This window comes from Kwoniella dendrophila, chromosome 10 (genome assembly GCF_036810415.1).
Source record: "Kwoniella dendrophila CBS 6074 chromosome 10, complete sequence".
In the NCBI taxonomy this organism is placed as follows: Eukaryota; Fungi; Basidiomycota; class Tremellomycetes; order Tremellales; family Cryptococcaceae; genus Kwoniella; species Kwoniella dendrophila.
Window position 1 is genome coordinate 863675 of NC_089485.1, and position 20443 is coordinate 884117.

At 39.7% G+C, this 20443-nt stretch overlaps 5 protein-coding genes across 5 annotated transcripts; 3 read left to right on the forward strand and 2 right to left on the reverse strand.

Annotated features, from left to right (window-relative positions):
* Positions 1 to 865: 865 nt before the first annotated feature.
* On the forward strand, positions 866 to 7246 carry L201_007268 (uncharacterized protein; the record flags this gene model as incomplete). The annotated part of the gene is made up of 7 exons (XM_066222979.1): positions 866 to 1444; positions 1519 to 4235; positions 4307 to 4503; positions 4572 to 5264; positions 5325 to 5569; positions 5619 to 6203; positions 6263 to 7246. 7 exons carry the CDS (start codon positions 866 to 868, stop codon positions 7244 to 7246), a joined length of 6000 nt encoding a protein of 1999 aa, XP_066079076.1.
* Positions 7247 to 7672: 426 nt separating this feature from the next.
* On the reverse strand, positions 7673 to 10374 carry L201_007269 (uncharacterized protein; the record flags this gene model as incomplete). The annotated part of the gene is made up of 5 exons (XM_066222980.1): positions 7673 to 8792; positions 8895 to 9241; positions 9323 to 9442; positions 9509 to 10230; positions 10317 to 10374. 5 exons carry the CDS (start codon positions 10372 to 10374, stop codon positions 7673 to 7675), a joined length of 2367 nt encoding a protein of 788 aa, XP_066079077.1.
* A 1021-nt stretch (positions 10375 to 11395) lies between these two features.
* L201_007270 (uncharacterized protein) lies at positions 11396 to 12561 on the reverse strand (the record flags this gene model as incomplete). The annotated part of the gene is made up of 3 exons (XM_066222981.1): positions 11396 to 11650; positions 11782 to 11896; positions 12257 to 12561. 3 exons carry the CDS (start codon positions 12559 to 12561, stop codon positions 11396 to 11398), a joined length of 675 nt encoding a protein of 224 aa, XP_066079078.1.
* A 737-nt stretch (positions 12562 to 13298) lies between these two features.
* L201_007271 (uncharacterized protein) lies at positions 13299 to 17096 on the forward strand (the record flags this gene model as incomplete). Its single annotated transcript, XM_066222982.1, has 18 exons — positions 13299 to 13333; positions 13393 to 13541; positions 13598 to 13726; positions 13784 to 13799; positions 13858 to 13943; positions 14000 to 14129; positions 14205 to 14349; positions 14401 to 14469; positions 14531 to 14641; positions 14699 to 14907; positions 15101 to 15181; positions 15232 to 15254; positions 15320 to 15591; positions 15642 to 15696; positions 15751 to 15767; positions 15820 to 16288; positions 16332 to 16845; positions 16898 to 17096. 18 exons carry the CDS (start codon positions 13299 to 13301, stop codon positions 17094 to 17096), a joined length of 2709 nt encoding a protein of 902 aa, XP_066079079.1.
* A 71-nt stretch (positions 17097 to 17167) lies between these two features.
* Positions 17168 to 19401, forward strand: L201_007272 (uncharacterized protein; the record flags this gene model as incomplete). Its single annotated transcript, XM_066222983.1, has 5 exons — positions 17168 to 18736; positions 18815 to 18927; positions 18983 to 19069; positions 19121 to 19226; positions 19288 to 19401. The coding sequence occupies 5 exons, from the start codon at positions 17168 to 17170 to the stop codon at positions 19399 to 19401; spliced, it is 1989 nt and encodes a 662-aa protein (XP_066079080.1).
* Between the last annotated feature and the right edge of the window lie 1042 nt (positions 19402 to 20443).

Below are 20443 nucleotides of genomic sequence, written 5' to 3' on the forward strand. Positions count from 1 at the left end.
ATGCATAAAAGTATATATGATCTTTATTAAAGAATAGATTTTGGTGATTGAAATGACTACCTGTCCATGGAACGCCAAAGATGATAGCGCAATCAAGGGATCTTGACTCTTCACCCTTTGGTACCGGGAACAAGCATAACCATGTAAATGACGTTGTCCATATTTAACGGGGTTCTAGGCCTAGATCACCGGCTCACGTGGAAACAAGCTATGATCCCCTTATCTTTCGAGGCCCATACTTTCGAGATTGATGATGTTGTCGCAGCAGGACAGCTATGCATAGTAGTGTCAAGGCAGTGTTGTCACTGTCACCGCCAAGCAGCCTGAGAATCTTCATCAAAACCTCTGTAGACCTGGTAGTAACATACATCCTTGTACCAAAGGAGTTGAAACGAAACAAAGAGGTTATTGTAAACCGTAAACCGGGGCTTTTTTCGTTGTTCTTACTACTGGTATTACCAAATTACGGGATGGACCGAGAACCGAGGACGCGAACCGGGACAGATTTCGACTACTACTTGTAAGATATTCCAATTGAATCATTGACTACTATTCAACCATTATCTACCATAACGCAGCTTGTATAATCAAAATAGACTTGAGCACCATCAACGATTTCGAGAACGATAGAACTACTAGTCTGAATAACTTCTCGATAGTATTAGACCAATACAAAATACAATTGACGCGCAAATATCGAAAACACCACTTGATACAACCGGTATCGGTATCCGAGAATGTCACTTACAGAGCTTGAATGGCGAACGTAAAATCTCAAATGGATTCCAACAAGCCATATTTCTAGTGATAAAGTGATATCAAGCACTTGCATTTTGTTTAGTCAAAAATGAACAGTTCGACTTCAATGAATCAAAATGCAGAAGCTGGACCATCTAAACCTCGTTCAGCACCTACTAGACCTGTACCAGACCCTCCACCAGCTACACCCCCAAGTACAGCAAAATCAGTTAAGAGAAGATCATGGTTTGATTTAGGAATAGGTTCGCCAAGTGTGATCAGTAGTCCAAGTACTCATAACGAGTCTCCAACGAGAAAAGAAAGGGAGAGAAGGAAGAGTAATAGTAGTAATATAAGTACTAGATCTAATGCGGAAGACGTGGGACTTGCTCCTGTGATTAGTGATAATACTAGCAACGGCGAAGCGGGAGGATTATTCGATAGGTTATCTTCAGAATCGGCGAGGAAACAATCCCAGGAAGAAGGTTACGACCACGATGAAGAAGAATTATTAACGATAGATGGTGATCCAGAAAAGACAGTGAAGAAGAAGAAAAAAAGGAAGTCTAAAGGTCATGAAGATGATTTTGAAGTAATGAGGATGAACGATTTAGGTAGTAGCTATAAAGGCTTGGGAATGAAACAACAAACTCCTAGAACTTCTTCAGATCGTACAATAAAACCTGATATAAGCGATCAGAACACAGTGAGTACTGTTCAAGTAGATAGGGGTGGAATGAATGATCTCATTGATTATACGTGTATGTTATCATCTATCAGCCGCAACAAACACAGTCATTTTCGATACGTACACGAACGTTCTCACGTACAGCGAGTGATCGTGATCCATTCTCACCACCTGAATATTCCTCTCAAACTCCTAAACCTGCACCAAGGTCATCCTCAACATCCCTCAAAGATCAAAGACCAAACATCAAACAACGTACTTCATCTATACCTTCTTTATCTACACCTTCAAACCCAAATTCTCAAACACCTTCACCTAGAATATCGTCTTTACATATTGATAAATCCCAACCACCGATACCTATCGACTTTGATCGACCTTTACCACCTATACCGCCTATACCACCATTACCTACTGACAACTCTCAATCATCTATATCATCTTTGAAACCTGAAATACCAAGAGGAATAGTAGTTACACCCAGTAGTCCTAGGAAATTATCAAAGACACCCAAAAAGCCACCTCTAACGCAAAGAAGAAGTAGGTCGGCGAATGGATATGCGAGGGATTCTGCGACAGGTTCACAGCAACAAAAACAACAGAATAAAAGGTCACAAAGTAGAGATGGAGCTTCAAACTCGAATTCTAGCTCAACACCAAATGGTAAGATTGGATTAGGCTTACCATCAGCTCTGTTACCCACTTCAAGAGGGAATACAGATTCACCACCACCTCCACCTGTACCTGCTAAAAATCAATCTGTATCTTCACCATTCCCTACATCTCGTTCACCTAGTCCTATACCAAAAATAGCATTTGTTGAGCCTGATGGTTTACCTCAAAAATCTTCTGATGAACACCAGCCGGAGGAGAAACGTAAAGTAGTGAGAAGAGCAAGGAGTTTATCTGGATTTTTCGGTAAAACTCCGCCTGTCATACATAACTCAGAAGTGGAAGATCATTCAAGTGTCACGCTAGAAGCAAAACAAGCGAATCTAGGCGAAAGTATAAGTAAATCTTCTGGAGGTGTTTTAGAATGGTTAGGTGTAAGAAAAACCGTGAAGCGCAAAACCTCAGATGCTCAGTTGAAGATCCAAGCTGGAGAGCAGCCAAATCCAACTATTGACCTGAATAAAAGCGACGTCGATCTCATCCAAGGACCAGTTAAATCCGGAAGTATGGAAAATCTTGATTCTCCTCGTCAGACAAGTAACGAATTTTATGGATCTCAACAACCTACTCCGCGAAAACCTCAATATAACCTTTCTACTAAAAGCACTACGAGTATGCCTACAACGGGGCAGAGCAAGATTTCCAGTATATTCAATCGACGAACATCCGCTAAAACAACTGATGATGAATCTGAACCACCTTCCGTACAAGTAGTACCGATGGCAATTCCTAATGCAGGCATGCGTAACCATACAGCTCGATCATCCGCATCGTCATTCAATCTTCCTACTCATGATCCTATATCACCTTTTATTCCAGAAAGTGGACCATGGGTTTCTACACCACAAAGTGAGAAAGAGGAAACTTTATTTAGTCCGCCTGAAGGAAGTAATTGGGGTCCTGGTAGAAGACCATGGATGGATGGAGGAGAAAGACATAATTCCTCCAGGTCATCAATATCATCTCCGTTGGATTCTCTTCCAGAACAGGGAATACCGCAACTTTCAGCTTCACCTCTAAAAGCACCTCCTAAATTCAAAGAAGGTAGGGTCAGATCTTGGTCAGATGCACCTTTACCCCCTCAAAAACTGGTCACTCAATCATCTAATCCACATTTACCTTTACCTCGACCAAGTACACCAAATAGTCAATCGCCTTCGTTATCATTATCTTCTTCTCCTCAAACTCCTTCTTCAAGACCTAAATTAGGTGACAGATCCAACTCAGGCAACTCAGCTATAATCGGTAGAATGCGTAGCGTATTCTCAAAATCAACTAATCGAAGTAGAAGTAGTAGTTTACTTAGAAAAGGTAGTAGTGAAATTGATGAATTTGGTAATATACCCCCTGGCCTGATAGGTGAATTTGGTAAGAGCCAAAGAATGAGACCATCAACTTCTTCTTCATCTATGGGTTCTTCTACTGCTGCATTAAGAGGTAGATCTATAGGTGAAGATAATGCTAGGCCATCAACCAGTTCAGGAACGGGAATTGGATTGGAAGGAAACATTGATCAAACAAGATCACCTAGGACATCATTCACACCGTCAATGTCATCTTTAGGATCTAAACCTGAAGTACCACTACAACAAGAAACTAAAACAGCTCGTAAAAACAGAGTTAGAGCTTCAACGATATCATTAGCACCTACTGCATACCCATTCGTACCTCCAAATCGACCAAGTTCGCCAAATCTATTCCCTATTGCAGCTACCCCACCACGCAGACGCCCAGGAACTATACATAGGATTTCTAATGGGCTGTTTGGTGGCAGTGGAAACTCATCTTCAATTGGACCTTCTTCACCTAAGAATAACTCATCATCGCTATTTCCTTTACCCCCTAGATCAAGTGGCGGTTCATTGTCGTCATCAACTACTTTCAATACAACTGGACAAGGTGGTGGTGTTGCATGGGAAGATGGTTCGAACTCTTACACGACTACAAATGGTTTCTTGAGTCCAGGTACAAGTCCAAGACCTTCTACAGGAAGTCTATCAGCAACAACGACGACAATGTCAAATTCATTGATGAAACAATTATCCCAAAGAGAAAACGAAGAATCACCAAACCAATGGTTAGATAGGATTGTTAATAATGTAGGAAGGAATGAAATTGCTAATGTACTAGCTTCAAGGTAAGCTCATATGACGTCTCCAAAAAGAGTCGGAAAGCTGACAAAGCAATGTTGCAAATGTATGTGAACAGTGGCGACGAGTTTTACCTTGAAGCTCTCCGCTTGTATATGGCAACTTTCGATTTTACCCACAACGCTCTGGACGTTGCTCTTAGAAGACTACTCATGCATATGAGCCTACCCAAAGAAACGCAACAAATAGATAGAGTCATTGAAGCGTTCTCAAGAAGATACGAAGAATGTGAACCTGGTCTATTTGGTCAAAAGGGTGAGTCGTTAATTTCAGTAATGAATCTGAATTACATGTGGAACTGATTGACCTTGCCTGTATTCCAGATAACACATACGTTCTAGCTTTCTCAATGATGATGCTACACACCGATGCATTTAATAAATCCAATAAAAACAAAATGGCTAAAGGAGATTATGTTAGAAATACACGTATGGAAGGTGTATCGCCTTTAGTTTTAGAAGCTTTCTTTGATAATATCACTTTCACCCCGTTTGTTTTTATTGAAGATGATACAGATTTAAAACGATCTTCAGGTTACGAATCATCATCTTCTACATTCGGACCATCAACACCAACATTCTCTGCACCTATACATAATGCTATTTCAGGTACGGCCACTAGCGTTAGTACCGGTAATGGAAATTTACCTATACCTATACCTTTACCAAGTAGTAAAAGTAAGATAGATGTTTATCATATGATAGTTAGAGGTTTATTAGGTACATTAAGAGTTGAAAATATTGAAAACCAAGTACCGATAGACAGTCCTTTTTCATTTATGGGTACAAGACCTTTTTTGGATCTAGATTATTTATGTCAAGCTTTCGCTAATTCCCATAATCTAATCATACCTTCTCATATCACTTCTAACTCTAATTCAATAAATAATAGTAGAAGAGTTGTTCCAGGTAAATTGACTACACCAGCTAGAAGATATACTGTAGGCGCTAAAGATCAAGAGAAAGTTGAAGATTTAGTATTGCGAGTTGTGAAAGTTGGATTGTTATCTAGAAAAGGTTAGTAAATGTATCTCTCTTGTTCCTCGATATGTGGCTGATATCTTATCACTTGAATAGATGATACAGATCAAACATCAAAGAAAGCTTCAAGGAAATGGAAATCTTGGAGTGTTATACTTACATCATCTCAACTTCTCTTCTTCAAAGATCCAACTTGGGCTCTCACTTTACTTGAACAGATTCAATCGTTGCAAAATACAAATGCAGGTCAATTATTATTACCTCGTCAAACATCTTTCAAACCCGATGAAGTTTTCTCATTAAAAGATTGTGTAGCTGTGTATGATCGTACTTTCACAGCGGTAAGTTTACTTTAGACATCAGTCCGTCGAAGCTAACAGTATCTTGTAGTACCCCAATACATTCCGATTTGTCATGCCGCAATCTCGACAATATCTACTCCAGTCTTCTGACGAGTTCGAGATGAATGAATGGATAACATTAATCAATTACGCATCAACTTTCAAGACTGTTGACATAAAGATGAAAGGGCCTACAATGAGAAAAGATCAAGTTGTTTTAGCTGGAGCTGCAGCTGCCGCATCACATAAAAGGGAATTGAGAGGTGCTGGTGGTGGTAATCAACAATCTGTAGGAAGTGGTAAAAAAGCGATTTTTGGGGATTCCAATGGCTTAGGACTTGGTTTATTCGATGGTCCACCTTCTCCACACATCAACGAACATCTAACCGCTTCAATAAAAGCTAAACATGGAAATGTGAATGTTGAAGAAGGGGGTAACGAGGTTGTACATGAAGGTGAACAATTAGAAGAAGTTTTCGGTGTAGTCAAAGCTGAATTAGCTGCTGGAAGAGGTGAAGCCGGATCGGTCAATCATCAGCAGATTCACTCGTTAAGTACTAGCGTACCTCCTTCTCAAGGGTTGCCTACCAATGAGAAACAGCATATATATACCTCGCGTGTCTCAGCAATCTACGTGAGTTACCTCTTCTTCTTCCCCATTGACACGTTAACTAACATATTTTCTGGTGGTAGGAACATCTAGCAAAACTTCGAAAACAATGTATACCAATTGAAGAATCGTTAAAATCCTCTTTGTTATCAATGAGGAATATATCAATCCTCACACCATATCAGAAATCAACTAGAGATAGATTATCTTCATCTATTCCGCCTTTAGCACATAAAATTCGATCTGATAGATTACAATTAACCAAATTGAAACTTTGGATAAAAGTATTGGAATATGAAGGTGAAAGAGAAGATAGAGAATGGAAAGTAGTTAGACATGTCGCTTTACAAGCTGCTGCTAGAAGTTTGAGAGAAGATACTTTAGATAATGTTGTAAAAGACATCAATAAAGAATCTAACGGACAAGGACAAAAGCCTAGTATACCTAAACTAGCTTTACCTATCTCGGATCAAACTCAACAGGATCACAAACGAGAAGTAAATGAAAATCATCAAAGAAGAGAAGAATTTACAAGTCCAGTTGAATTACCTGAAATTATTAGAAGATCTAGTGATGAACCTTCTTCTACCACTTCCATAACGGGTCATCATATTGGTAAAACTCCCAACACTATCAATCGCGATCAACATGAACAACAAATACCAAGATCATCCAGTATGAAATTAGGTGTTAAAATGAGAAAATCAAATTCTGCTTCCGACTTACTGAATCCACAAATACGGTCTAGAAGATCAAGTGAAATTGAAGAGACCACTACTACTACTACTATCACTAATAATAATAATACTTCCAAAACACCTACAAATCAAAACTCACCTTCGAATTCTTTATATGACAATATAGAAGATAGAGATGGAAATACGCCAATTAGCGTTAAATCTAAATCTGATAATAACGGGGATACACCCATGATGCTATTCACGATGGAATCACCTTTGGAAATACCTTCCAATTCAGTACCCGGACAGGATGAATCATCGAATGGAGTAGATGAAAACGAAAGTGCTTCGGTAGATGCGAATGGAGCTGGACCAACTCAATCTTGATGAACATTGAAATGAAATTGCATGAATCAGTAAACGATGATAATAAATGATGAGGTACTTTGTGTTCTTGTTGAACCACTTCGACATCTTGTATATCTAGTTTAGAAAATTTGTATATAACTTTTGTACAATACTTATATCATAGTTTATGTATTCTCATTGACTGTGAGCATGACTGAACACGAGCTGAAACCGATTGGTGTGCTATGCGTGTGGCAAAGTATGAGAGTTGACCTTCCATGAAGTGGGGTTCAAAATTTAATCTGGAATTCCTTGATTGAAATGCAAGGGTGCATGAATATCTATATGAAGTATCTGAGTTTGTGTGTCGTAAGTCGTCATACCATGTATGTGAAAAGTATATACGTAGTGTACAACATATACAGTGTTCGAAATCTTTCCGAATTATCAATACGAATATGGTATCTACCAATCACTTATGCCACCAGCATGTTCCATAGCTTTATCAAACATATTCAATTCGTCATCATCTAAATTATTTTGATTTGTTATCATTTCATCTTTTTCTTTTTCTTTTGGTTGTCTATCTTTTGGAGATGGAGAGAGAGATCCATTATTATTGTTCAAACCTGCTGTACCTAACGCACCATCAAATAATCGTTCGTTAAATAAAACATGATTTGAAGGTGTTTGTTGACCATCTTTAGGTATATCTTTCTCTTTAGATTTCATCGTATTAACTAAAGAATTCACTTTTAGACCTGTACCTGAATTTGATGACGAAGATGGATTTTCTCTTATATACTGTGATGCTATTAAATCACCTGGTCCAGCATATGAATTAACCCCTTCTCTAGTCAACTCTAAAGGTGGTAATCTGTATCCTAAATTATCATTATCATCAATTTGACCTAAACCTGTTTCGTCTTGTGGCTGAATACCATATGAGGAATTGTAGTAATCTTCAGGTGGATATCCTACAGGCTGATTGTCATATCCTACACCCTGTTGCTGTTGACCATGTTGTTGATCCCAATATTCACCTACGGGTTGAGTCTGCCAATCATCACTGTATCCACCTACCCCCACTCCTGGTTGATTCATATCCATCATACCTTCAATAGGAGGTAATCTGTACATTTCATTTTCGTGACCACCTATCAAGCCACCTTGTTCACCCATTAAATTAGTTTGAGGGTATGATTGTTCCGATTGATATCCTGGATGATGTGGTAATAATTGAATTGGTCTACCATATTCATCATAGCCAACTTGAATGTAATTACCATTTTGATCAATTTGATAACTGGTTGATTGATAGGGATCTAAACCTCCCACTGCTGTTCCGGTTGGATAATTGGAGTATCCAGCAGCAGTAGCATAAGCATGTTGTTGAGCTGCATTTAGATGTTGTTGTGGTGTATGATGATGTGATGAAGCTAATCTATTTGTTGCTGCATTATATAATGACATGTTTAATAGGTTTGTACCTAATAAATTCTGTCTCATTTGTTTTGCTCTTGCTTGAGCTTTCTGTGCTCGAATAGCTCCTTTTGATAATTGACCTGCGTCTCTACGACGTCGACTATATATAGAGTAGGGAATCGTCAATATCAATTTGACCTTTCTTTTTCTAAAGCTATGCAGCATACAAAAAAAAGGAATTGCAATAAGGTAAGAAACTCACCTTCTTGATCTTGAACTTGAAGATTGTTGAGACAGTACAGAATTTGAATCACTATCATTACCTGTTGCAACTTCAGGATTATTTGTTTTTTGAATGATTTGTTCTTTAATTTCTTCTTCTAATTTATCACCAGATTTACCTTTAATTAATAATTCAGCTACAGCATCAACTTTTTCATCTTCTGAAGGATCTTTTCTAACTCTTCTTCTTATAATATCTGTTCTTCTAAAAACAGGTTGATATCTATACCCAGGATATTTTCTTGCATGTTCTTCTTTTTCAATTCTTGCTTGTTCATTAAATTTCGCTCGAACTTCAAGTGGCGCTTCTTTCCACATTTTCGCTGCCTAAGAAGATTCAATCAATAACATAGAATATCAGTCAACATTATTTGGTCCTTTCAAGCTTTCAATCGAAAGTCAACTCACAACAACAGATATATTTTGATGTTTCACTTCAACACTGGGTGGAATTAAATTAGAATCTGTTATGTGTTTTCTAAACAGTATAAAAGCGTTTCTAGCTCTTTTGATATGTCCTTCAGGTTGCTATAATATTAATGATTCATCAGATATCAAGTCTAAGCTTAAATACGGTGAATCGAGATTACTCACTTTTCTAGCATGACTTTTCTTTTTGGGTGCAGGTACACCGGCACCAGTGCCAGAACTATCATTTTGATCTTGAGCTTGATTATCGGTATTGTGATATTGGTATCCACCATCTGAATCGTTATCACCTTGTTCAGAAGAACCAAAAGCCTCTGAGTTCAGGTCTGTCAGACTATTGTTGAATGATGAAGCCCAAAGTGAGTTTGGTGAAGTAGGTGAATTAGTTTGGGTTGAAGGTTCAGTATCTGTACCTCCATTTGAACTATTATATAGATTCAAAGAAGGTAAACTTGGCCATTGGGTTAATGGCAATGCAGGCAGTTGAGTTAAACTAGCTTGACCTTCCTGACTTGCAGGGTGTAAGTAAGGCAAAGCTTGAATATTATCATTTTCAGTTGTGTGAGGTTCATTATTGATAAGATTGTTTATTGATGGAATAGGTTCATCAGTCAAAGCGGGATCGAGAACTTGTTCAGTTATGATACCGGATTGATCAGTTACCTGCAATAGAGGTAGAGTATTGTCTTTTATAGCAGCGGAGGAATCAGAGCTTGTGGAGAATTGAGATGCTCTTCTGATCATAGGTGGTATAGCAGATAAATAAGACAAGTCTGGTGGAGAGCCTGAGGGCGTGTCGCTATTTTTGATGACTGGTACCTCTTCATTAGGTTGAGTTATTTCTGTGGGTGGTGTAGAAAGTATAGAGCTTGCTCGGGAAGGCGCCACTAGGAAAATCGTCATTCCTGGTATTAGCGGTCTATCTCTAGCTGCGAGGAGTCAAACATATTACAATGAATTAGTTTCAACTCACACGAAGGTCTGCGACTGGCTATTGATCCAGCATAACTTGAAGTTTCACTTGAAGCCATTTTGACTGATACTCCTGTACTTCTTCCTTCGTATTATTCACGTTGAGGTGAGTAAGGAAGGTTTTGTGATCAGTGGCAAAGGAGTGCGGATAAGGTTAGGATGGGTGTACTGTATCTTTACCTTGCAGAGGATTCAATTGAAAGCTATAGCACGCAGAGTATAAGACAGGTACTCTAGCAACGTATAGTAGATAAAGACCCTTTCAAGATGATCTTCTTCAAATAGTATGAAAGGTTTTGGGGTAATCTTTATCGTTAAAGTATATGAGAAAGTAATTTCCTTTCGAGAGGATTTTTCTTGATATGTCGGGTAAATCCAAAATAGGTCTTTCCTTTTGAATCGTTTCTAATATGACTTCCAGGACCCAAATGACTCTCTTTTGACCTTTAATACACAAAGGGAGTAACCTCCTTTTAAAATGAATTCGCTTGATAAAGGATTTTCTTACCATATAATATAATTCTCCTTACTCGATAAGGGGGATCTTCGATACGTCACTAGGAGAAAATCAATAAAAGGAGGATCCAAGACCGTCTATAACCACCATATCGCATGGCGAACACGTCGGAGGTATCTGTATGAAAGAAAAATTTATAAGCCATATCGATAAGATCCTTTGTCTTTCTATATCAGACATAAAATACTATCAGTTTTGAGAATTCTCGCAAGTCCAGATTATTGGCACCATGCGGAGAGCTAAATTAGCATGATTGGCTGGATTATCACCGCGATTGAACCCCTTTAATAGTCCAAGGGAGAAGGGGGAAATAGACCGATTAGATGACAAGATTGCATTGTGATTACCTCCGATTCAAACGTTTTCCACGGCATTGTCAAATAGATCGAACGGACGAGGCTCGCTCCAATAATTTATCTGGTTAGTATCACCATAGTTCATTATGATGCTCAGATAACGGTATTACATTTCGGAATACAGTATATACAGTAAAGGTTTCATCGGGTGAGAGCTGACCTCAATTTCATGGTCACTGATCCAGACTTACAGCGAGTTTATCTAAGTCAACCTGATTTAGCAGCTTTTGATCTCTCTTTTTCATATTGAGCGATCTTCGCACTAATAATCGCAAAATCTCTAGCAACCTTAATCCAATCTGCGGAATAATCAATCTTTGTGACTTGATGTTGGGCACGATGAAGAGCAAATTTAATCGAATCTGGAATCGTCTTGAAGAGATCATAGTCCATAGCACCCAGATCCGTCACGCCACATCCGGGTAAAGATATTCTGTAGGCTATGTCCTCCTTTGACTTTTCCTGCATTGCCGATATTTAAGCATCCTGTCAGTCTACCTCTACGCATGAGATCAGGTACCTTGAAGGTTCAAGCTGAATGATTGACTAGGGTAGATCTATTAAATCGTATCATGATGATACCTCGAACTCACGTTGGCATTGTAAACGAACTTTTTAGATTCACTGATTGCACTCGCACATAACCTATAATCATTCAACTCTATACCAATAGTGAATATAGGTATTGGTTCCAAGGTGTTGCTTGTTCTGAACCAAATATCAACTTGAGAACAGAACCGTCCAATCAAATCACGAGGCCTCGTATTTTGAAAGTGAACTGGGTAACCCCCAAAAATGATTTCGGGCATTACACACAGATTCGGAAGGTTTCATTTGTTCTTCTTCACCATACAGTAAGTGTAGAAAGGATTCGATAACTTGTGATTTTTGGATTATGTCATTTGATAATTCAATCTTGTAATCTTGAGTCTTTTCATAGCTTCCAATCAACATCTTCCTGAAAAGATGACTAGATGATGAGACGATATATGAATGAAATGGAATGATCAAATTAGCTAAAGTCAACCAGTACGATTACTATAACCAGCCATGAATATGTATACTCACCTACAATCCGCAAGTTTATATGCATGTACACGGAATTCTTTCTTATCGCTTGATACAATGATTGCATCTTTTTGATCCATGGAACCCATCATAATGATAGGGGGACCGCTCACGTTTTCAGTTGCTGATGTGTCATCCTTTTCATTAACCTGAATTTGAGTACCATCATGTATAAGATTGCTCTTGATTTCTACCAATTCGGATTTTGAATTGAGCAGAGCTTCAGACGAAGCCAGGTCATCCTCCCCGTTCAATCTGATCCTCGATCGATGGGTGTTCAGCCTAGCGAGTACTGTTTGAAGCATTTTGAAATGTGAATTCACTTCAATGTCTATTTTCAAAAGATGATTGGCAGATATAACGAGTGATTAGCGAGCTGAGAGAGAATGCTTGGCCTTTGAGCTTGATGAACTGTATACAGTCGTTGTTTAGGTCGATTGATCAGATGGGAGTGTCTAATAGAGTATCGTCGTATCATCGTACATGCTGATACGTTGAGACGTCGCAACGAGGGCAAAGTCTTCGTACGCCCATTTCGCATTTCGACTTGATGTCATTGTACTTCTTGAGATGTCTCAGTCCGTTAACATCTGTTATCGATCAACGTACGACGGAAAGACAGCAGATCACTTTTGACAGGTCGACGTTTTCTTTCTTCTTGATCATGTGCGAGTAAGACTCCTTATCATGCTATGTCCAATATTTTGGAGTTCGGGGATTTTCATGTAGATGATGACGCTAAAGGGACAAGAAGTTACGTAATCCCGAGGTCCAATTCCCGATAACACCTCCACTTTGGGACGTGAAGGTGACAATAATACAGCAGCAATATTCCCTGCTGTACAAATACACAAATACTGAGCATTGACCTCCCTTTACTTGTGAGCATACCTCGTTCACTGACTAGAACTACTGTAATCACTTGAATCCAAACAACACTTCATTCGATATGCATCGGCAGAACACAAATATTCTGCGAAGTAGTACTTTTCGTATAATTGCCCGCCTAGTCTCTTGTTAATCGCCTCGACTACCTTCCATAATGTCAGGAGGAGGTAATATCAAAGTGGTAGTGCGGTGAGTATTGTGTGTATGGACAAGAGAGGCCGAATAGTAGCTCATCTATCTATCTATAGATGTCGTCCGCTCAACTCCCGAGAGCTAGCAAGAGGAGCGAAAGGCTTGATTCGAATGGAAGGGAACCAAACCATCTTAGATCCACCGGAACAAGCAGGACAGACATCGGGCAGAGCAACGGAGAAGAAACCTATGAACTTTTCTTTTGGTATGTCCAGATAGATCTTCTTTACAGTTTCACAGATCTGATCATCTGCTTCCTAGACAAATCTTATTGGTCTGCTGGACCTCGTGATGAGCCGAAATATGCTTCTCAACAGACTCTATACGAAGATTTGGGTGTAGATTTGTTGGATCATAGTTTTGAGGGTTTCAATACTTGTATTTTCGCTTGTAAGTTATGAATCGAAACCCATTGCTTGAGTGTGCTGATGGAAAATTAAAACGCAGATGGTCAAACAGGAAGGTGAGATATAAAGTCACGTCTAGATTGACAATCAGCTAACGGAACGGAGCTGATACAGTGGAAAGAGTTGTATGTCATTGAGCTGTCCTTTCCGTTACCTGATTGTTGCTGACTACTTTTTCACCTTAGACTCCATGATGGGATGTGAGCTGCTGGACCACGATTCTTGGTCGCAAAGTTAGCTGACAGTATTTGATTAGATGGAGCGGATAAAGGTATCATCCCGTTAACAACCTCGGAGCTGTTTAGACGGGTAGAAGAACGATCAACGAAGGAACCAACTTTATCTTATACGGTAGAAGTATCGTATATCGAGATATACAATGAGAAGTGAGTTTCGCCATTTATTTCCTGAAGTGTGAATGATGACAAGGCGATGACAGACTAATAGGAAATCATTGACAGAGTGCGAGATCTGCTTAATCCTAAGAACAAGGGTAACCTGAAAGTACGAGAACATCCTTCTTTAGGTCCTTACGTAGAAGATCTGAGTAGATTGGTAGTCGAAAACTTTAGTCAAATGATGACTTTGATGGATGAAGGGAACAAGGTATGTCAGCTTTTCGATAATACCATACTTTAAGCTGACTGCAGAATACAGGCTCGTACGGTAGCATCAACCAATATGAACGAAACGTCTTCTCGTTCCCATGCGGTGTTTACAGTGATAGTGAGATCTCGCGATGAAACACAACTACCAAGGTATTCAGCTTACAGATGCAACTCTTCAGCTCACTCAAAAACGGCATGACCCTCAAACTAAGATGACTGGAGAGAAGGTGTCCAAAATCTCTTTAGTCGATTTAGCAGGTAGTGAAAGACAAGCTTCGACGGGTGCAACTGTCAGTCGTTTATACCGTGTACAGACATTTGATTCTAGGCTGACAGATCGGATACAGGGGACCAGACTCAAAGAAGGAGCCAACATCAATAAATCCCTTACTACGCTTGGTAAAGTTATTGCAGCTCTAGCACAAGCTAGTGCGGATCATGGTAAAGGCAAGAAGAAGAAAGACGATTTTGTACCTTATCGGGATTCCGTCCTGACTTGGCTGCTGAAAGAAAGTTTGGGAGGAAATTCTAAGACGGCTATGATTGCTGCCATATCGTGAGCTCTTATGTTTTCAACGAAGGAGAATAGCAAGTAAGCTGACTCTTCTCGTAGTCCTGCTGACTGTACGTTCAAAGTCCTATTCTCCTTTTATTCTATGCTGATCATGGATCCCCTAAAAAGACGAAGAGACATTGAGGTGAGCATCTAAAATCTCAAAGTTCGATGCGCAACACTGACAAATATACAGTACATTGCGATACGCCGATGCAGCCAAGAAGATCAAGACACATGCCGTTGTCAATGAGGATCCGAATGCTAAATTGATCAGGTAAGTTCCGCTGAACTGTTTTGTAGATATGGGCTAACGAGGTATGACAGAGAGTTAAAGGAGGAACTCGAGTGTAAGCACTGCTTTGTTTGCTTCGCGAATAGCATAATACGTGATTGCTAACATCTTCCTCTATAGTATTACGAAATCGTGTATCATCAGGAGGAGGATCCGAAGAAGCGGCTTATGATCCCGAAATACCACCCGAGAAGCAAATTGTGACCTACAAAACGAAAGAAGGGGAAATAAAGAAGGTCACAAAATTGGAGCTGCAGGATCAGCTACAAGCGTCTGAGAAATTAATGGAAAGTCTGAACTTGACGTGGGAGGAGAAAATGGAGAAAACGCGAGAAATTCATGTTGAGAGGGAACAAGCGTTAGAAGAGCTTGGAATCAGTATCGACAAAAATGTATGTATATGGACTCTCAACTAAGAAGTATATGCGCTGACCTTGCACAGCTGGTCGGAGTTCATGCTCCGCAAAGGCATCCATCCTTGGTCAATTTAAATGAGGGTGAGCTGTTCGACCGGCGAAGGGACATTCTCACAGCTAACCATTTCCTGTCAGATCCACTGATGTCAGAAGTAGGTTTTTTGTAAGTCTTATCCGTAACATTGCTGATTGCATTACTTGTAGTGCTTGATCTATCAACTCAAACCCGGAACCACCATTGCTGGAGGTCTAGATGACAATAAGGCGCACATCAAACTTTCTGGAGCACACATTTTACCAGAACATTGTATATTTACCAATGAAAATGGTGTCGTGACAGTGGAAGCTATGGCAGATGCTCGAACGTTTGTCAATGGCAAAAGAGTACCACCAAAGGCACCTGTCAACTTACAAAACGGTTTCCGGGTGATCCTAGGCGACTTTCATGTCTTTCGATTCAACGATCCAGCAGCTGTCCGAGCCGAAAGGCAAAAAATGCAAGGGTCTATCAGTATCGACAACCTCGCCGCAGCCGCGAATGGCTTCAGATCCGATTCGCCTAGTAGCCGACTAGATGCTGAGTTGATGGACTGGTCTGCTGCTAGAAGGGAAGTTGCCGATATTGAAAAGCTAGGTGACCAAGATCTAGATAAGCTGTTTGATGATATAGTGAGTTTACAAGATTTGGAATCAATGCTTACATGTACAGGTGAAAGTTCGAACTCAACGCAAACGACCGGAAAGTCGATACGATATTTCGGCTGAACTGGAATCCCGTTTAATGACTGCTTCGGAAACTCAAGAATCGCTCGATCCAAGTAGTAATCCCTGGGCGAATGGTCAACTTGCTACAACCATGACGTCCAACAGTATTGGTACACCAGTAGCCCAAGATAACGATAAATTTGCGTTTGAAGAAGGATCCGAGGTGGGAACAGAACACCCATTACCACAGATACTATATAATCAAAAACCGTCTGATGCCGCGTTACACCAAGAGCACCTAACCAGGCAGCTTAAGTCGATGGCCCAAGAAGTTAAAAGAATGAGGTCGCAAGCTGCCGCTGCAAGAGCCATGGAGCATACCTCCACCGAACCTGCCAATTGGTCTGCTAGGGAGTTACGATTGGTGCAGGATGCTGTTGCGAAATGGAAACGCTTGAGGCTGTTCTCCATGGCCGAAGAGATACTCACAGGTGCTGTAGAAGTCAGGGAAGCGAACGTTATTGCGTAAGTTGGTAGTCAAGCTTGATCTTGAGCGTTATACTGACTGTCGACATAGTATGGAAATGAGCAAAAGAGTATCGTATAACTTCCTGGTGGTAGATAGTGCTATGGTTTCGCCTACATCGTCGCTCGATAAGTCGAATGGGATTGTGGAGTTTGAGGATGTTTCGGATGCCGTTACTTCTCATATTGCAGGATCGGCCGTGGTAGTCAAGGTCATTGATAGGGAATCTGAAGGTGAGTTTGATGTATAGGTATTTAAGCTAACACCTTGATAGCCATTTACGTCTGGGATTTACACAAATTCAAACAACAGCTTGCTAAAATGAGGCGCGCCGTTTCTCTCAAACACAATCCCAGCTATTCTGTTCATTTCCGGACTGATGGAACATTCACCGATACTCATCCACCTTCCTTTTCATTTATCGGTACCAGCAAAGCTCCACTTCGCCTACTATCAACCAATCTATCTTACACTGCTACTGTGCCTATTTTATGTCAATATACGATGGAGGCTATCGGATCATGCCGAGTCAGCTTCAAGTGCGCTTCTCCTGCTTCTTCTGGCGTAGCTACACCTGATTCAGCTTGGCAGCCTATGAATAGCCAGCTTGTGGCAGGTACCAAGTTCACTTTCACTATCACCATTGACGGAGTTAAAGGTTTGTCTTCTGTTGACTATGCCTCGATACACCTTCAAACTCGATTGTCTTCCTTGGTCGGATCAAGTGTCGTATCTGAAGACATATTCGCTTCTCTTCCGGTCAATCTCGACCAATCCTCTGTAGCCCATCTTAATCTCAAGCGGACTGTATCAGTCATCCTTACGGATGAAATGATCGATCATATCCAAAATAGCTACGTTACTGTCGAATTTTTCGCAAAAGTCCGATCAGAGTATCTTAGCGCATTGGAGAGATGGGACAGAAATCGGGAAAATACTCCACCTAATTCTATCCCTGGTACTCCTAGTAGGGTAAAAGAAAGTAAACCAGCTATGCGTAGATGCGAAACCGATTTTGTTGGGCATGAACATCACGATATATTAGCTTCAGTTGAGATTCGTCAATTAGGTCCTAATGGTGAATACGTCCCCTCCGAAGTAATAGATGATGTTTTCCAGCTTCATCAAGGTCTTCAACGTCGAATCAACATAAAGCTTACTCATTCATCTGGCAAGGCATTCCCTTGGAAAAACTTACAACATGTTACAACGAGCGATATCAGAGTGGTCGATAAGGGAAATTGCTCCAGTGTTAATGAAACTCAAGTTGAAATGAGGTTGGGTGACCCAGATATCGAGTATTCACCTGATGGAACCTCAATTTTGCAAGCTTCTGGTGTATGGGATACATCGTCTCATGGATGTAAACAACTTGATCGACGTACACCTTCAGACCAATACTTAATGATCAAATTATCATTATTAGTAGATGTAGAAACTTTAGATGAACCACCTGTATTTCAACTAGACCTCAAGATAAAGATATTAGGAAGAGAATCAAGAAGATCATCAATATTAACGTTTTTCCAGCAGTCCAAAATCTATCATTCAATCACGTCGATCTTCTCGATTGATTTACAACCACCTTTAGCAAGGTCGACTAATGATTTATGGAGATTAGATACTTCCAAGAAACATGTTAGAGGAGAGGAAATTTTATCGGATAGTATTGGAAATGAATGGAAACCTAGAAGTTTGAGTTTATTAGAAGATTTCCAGAACATGAAGAGAACAACTAAAAATCTAGCGGATGTTCAAGCTACCAAATCCATTTTAGACCTTATAGGAGATATAGATAATGATGATAGAAAGTACAACGAAGAGGAAAAGGTGGAACTACAAAGGAAATGTTTGGGTTTATGGAAGAAACAGATGGATCAAAGGGTTTTAGTGAGTGCCAACTGATCATTTCTCTAGGCACGCATCGTTCTGCAGATGGGAACTCGACTGACTTATTGGTACTTATAGATCGATGTCAAGCGAGAATCACCAGAAGAAGAAGCTGTTGCTCGCAAATTAAGGAAATTGTTACCGGATTTGGAGCCAAAATTAGTACCCACAGTCAGACTCCAAAACAAGATGTAAGTATGATTTCTATTGGCATGGTAGTGATATCAAGCTAATCAACTTTTACAGAGAAAATGTTGTCAAGAGTGGACCACTTATGTTGCTCAGAGATTCTCAGAATAATCAATGGATAAAGATGGTATTTGTCTTGAGAAGGTAAGTTCCAAATATTGTTAGACGGATAATATAACTTATCAGTCAAAGTAGACCTTATCTACACTTACACGAGAACCCCAATACTCGAGAAAGTCAAATCATAAACCTATCCAAAGCGCATGTTACACCCAGTCCTGATGTAGAAATGCTTCTTGGCGTGAGTGCGATCGATTCTGTGAGAGGGGAAACGGTGATAACTGATTTGATTATGATCGTAGCGCAAATTCGCTTTCACTATTTTCACACCTACCAATTCTTATATACTTCAAGCTGGTTCAGAAAAGGAAATGAGAGATTGGATATCTGTCATCAGTACTAGTTGTGACTTATGATGCCTTATTTTATTATATTTTAATATTTGGGCTGTCGCTGTTCTGGACAATGCTCTTGCTTGAACTTCCCATACCCTGCATATTTTATTGCTTTTATTTGTTCATTTATACTATACTTGTGTGATGGTGAAAGGAGGACAATTTGGGTGTTTAATGATAACGACCTTTATACGAATTGTAATGCTTTTATAGACTGATACAAATGCATAACCATATGCTCTTTCGGATTAAATCACCCTTCACCCTTTCCTTGCTTGAGGTGACGAAATGAAACGCATTGATCGTATATTTCGGAATTCCGCTTATATTATCCTGAATTCGATGCAATATATCGCGATTTGTGGTGACCACTAAAAGGGTCATGTAAAGTGGAGAACAATAGAGCTCATGAAGAGGGTCTCGAAGAAGATGTGCACTTGTATGCCGTGCATGTAAATGAGGGTTGTTATTGAAGGATCAGAAATAAGGAGGAGAAAAAGCGGAGAAGGGATTACTTCGATAAAGGAAGAGAACGTGTTACTGCACTTCTCTTACTTCGCAAATCGCGGTATGACTATATACACTGCGAATATATCTTCTTCATACAAATTTGAACTGTGTGTTAGTAGACTATACTGTAGCTATTTGCTTCGGCTCGTGGTTGGGAATCTTCCAAGCTATGTCATATAGAGATGTAGGACTAATGATCGCAAGCAGAGTAACTTATAGCAAAGCGATGCCTTATATCGGTACATTAAAGTGTTTTACATTCTCTCTTTTATGATTCAAACCCTCCTTACGAAGGAAGGGATCATACATGTCAATCATATTTAACTCTATATATAATATATATATATATGTATAGTCTGTATGTAATAGGGGATATAACACTAAAAATGCGGAGAAAGAGGAAGGCAAGGGGGAAAAGGGATGAAGATAGAAGGACGTGCTAAAATAAAAGTGATACATCTGATTTTGGTTGTCAATCAGAATATACATGTTTCCCATTCAGAATTAAGAGAATATTATATGTTATTATTATTCATGAGGTATTGCTAGTTAT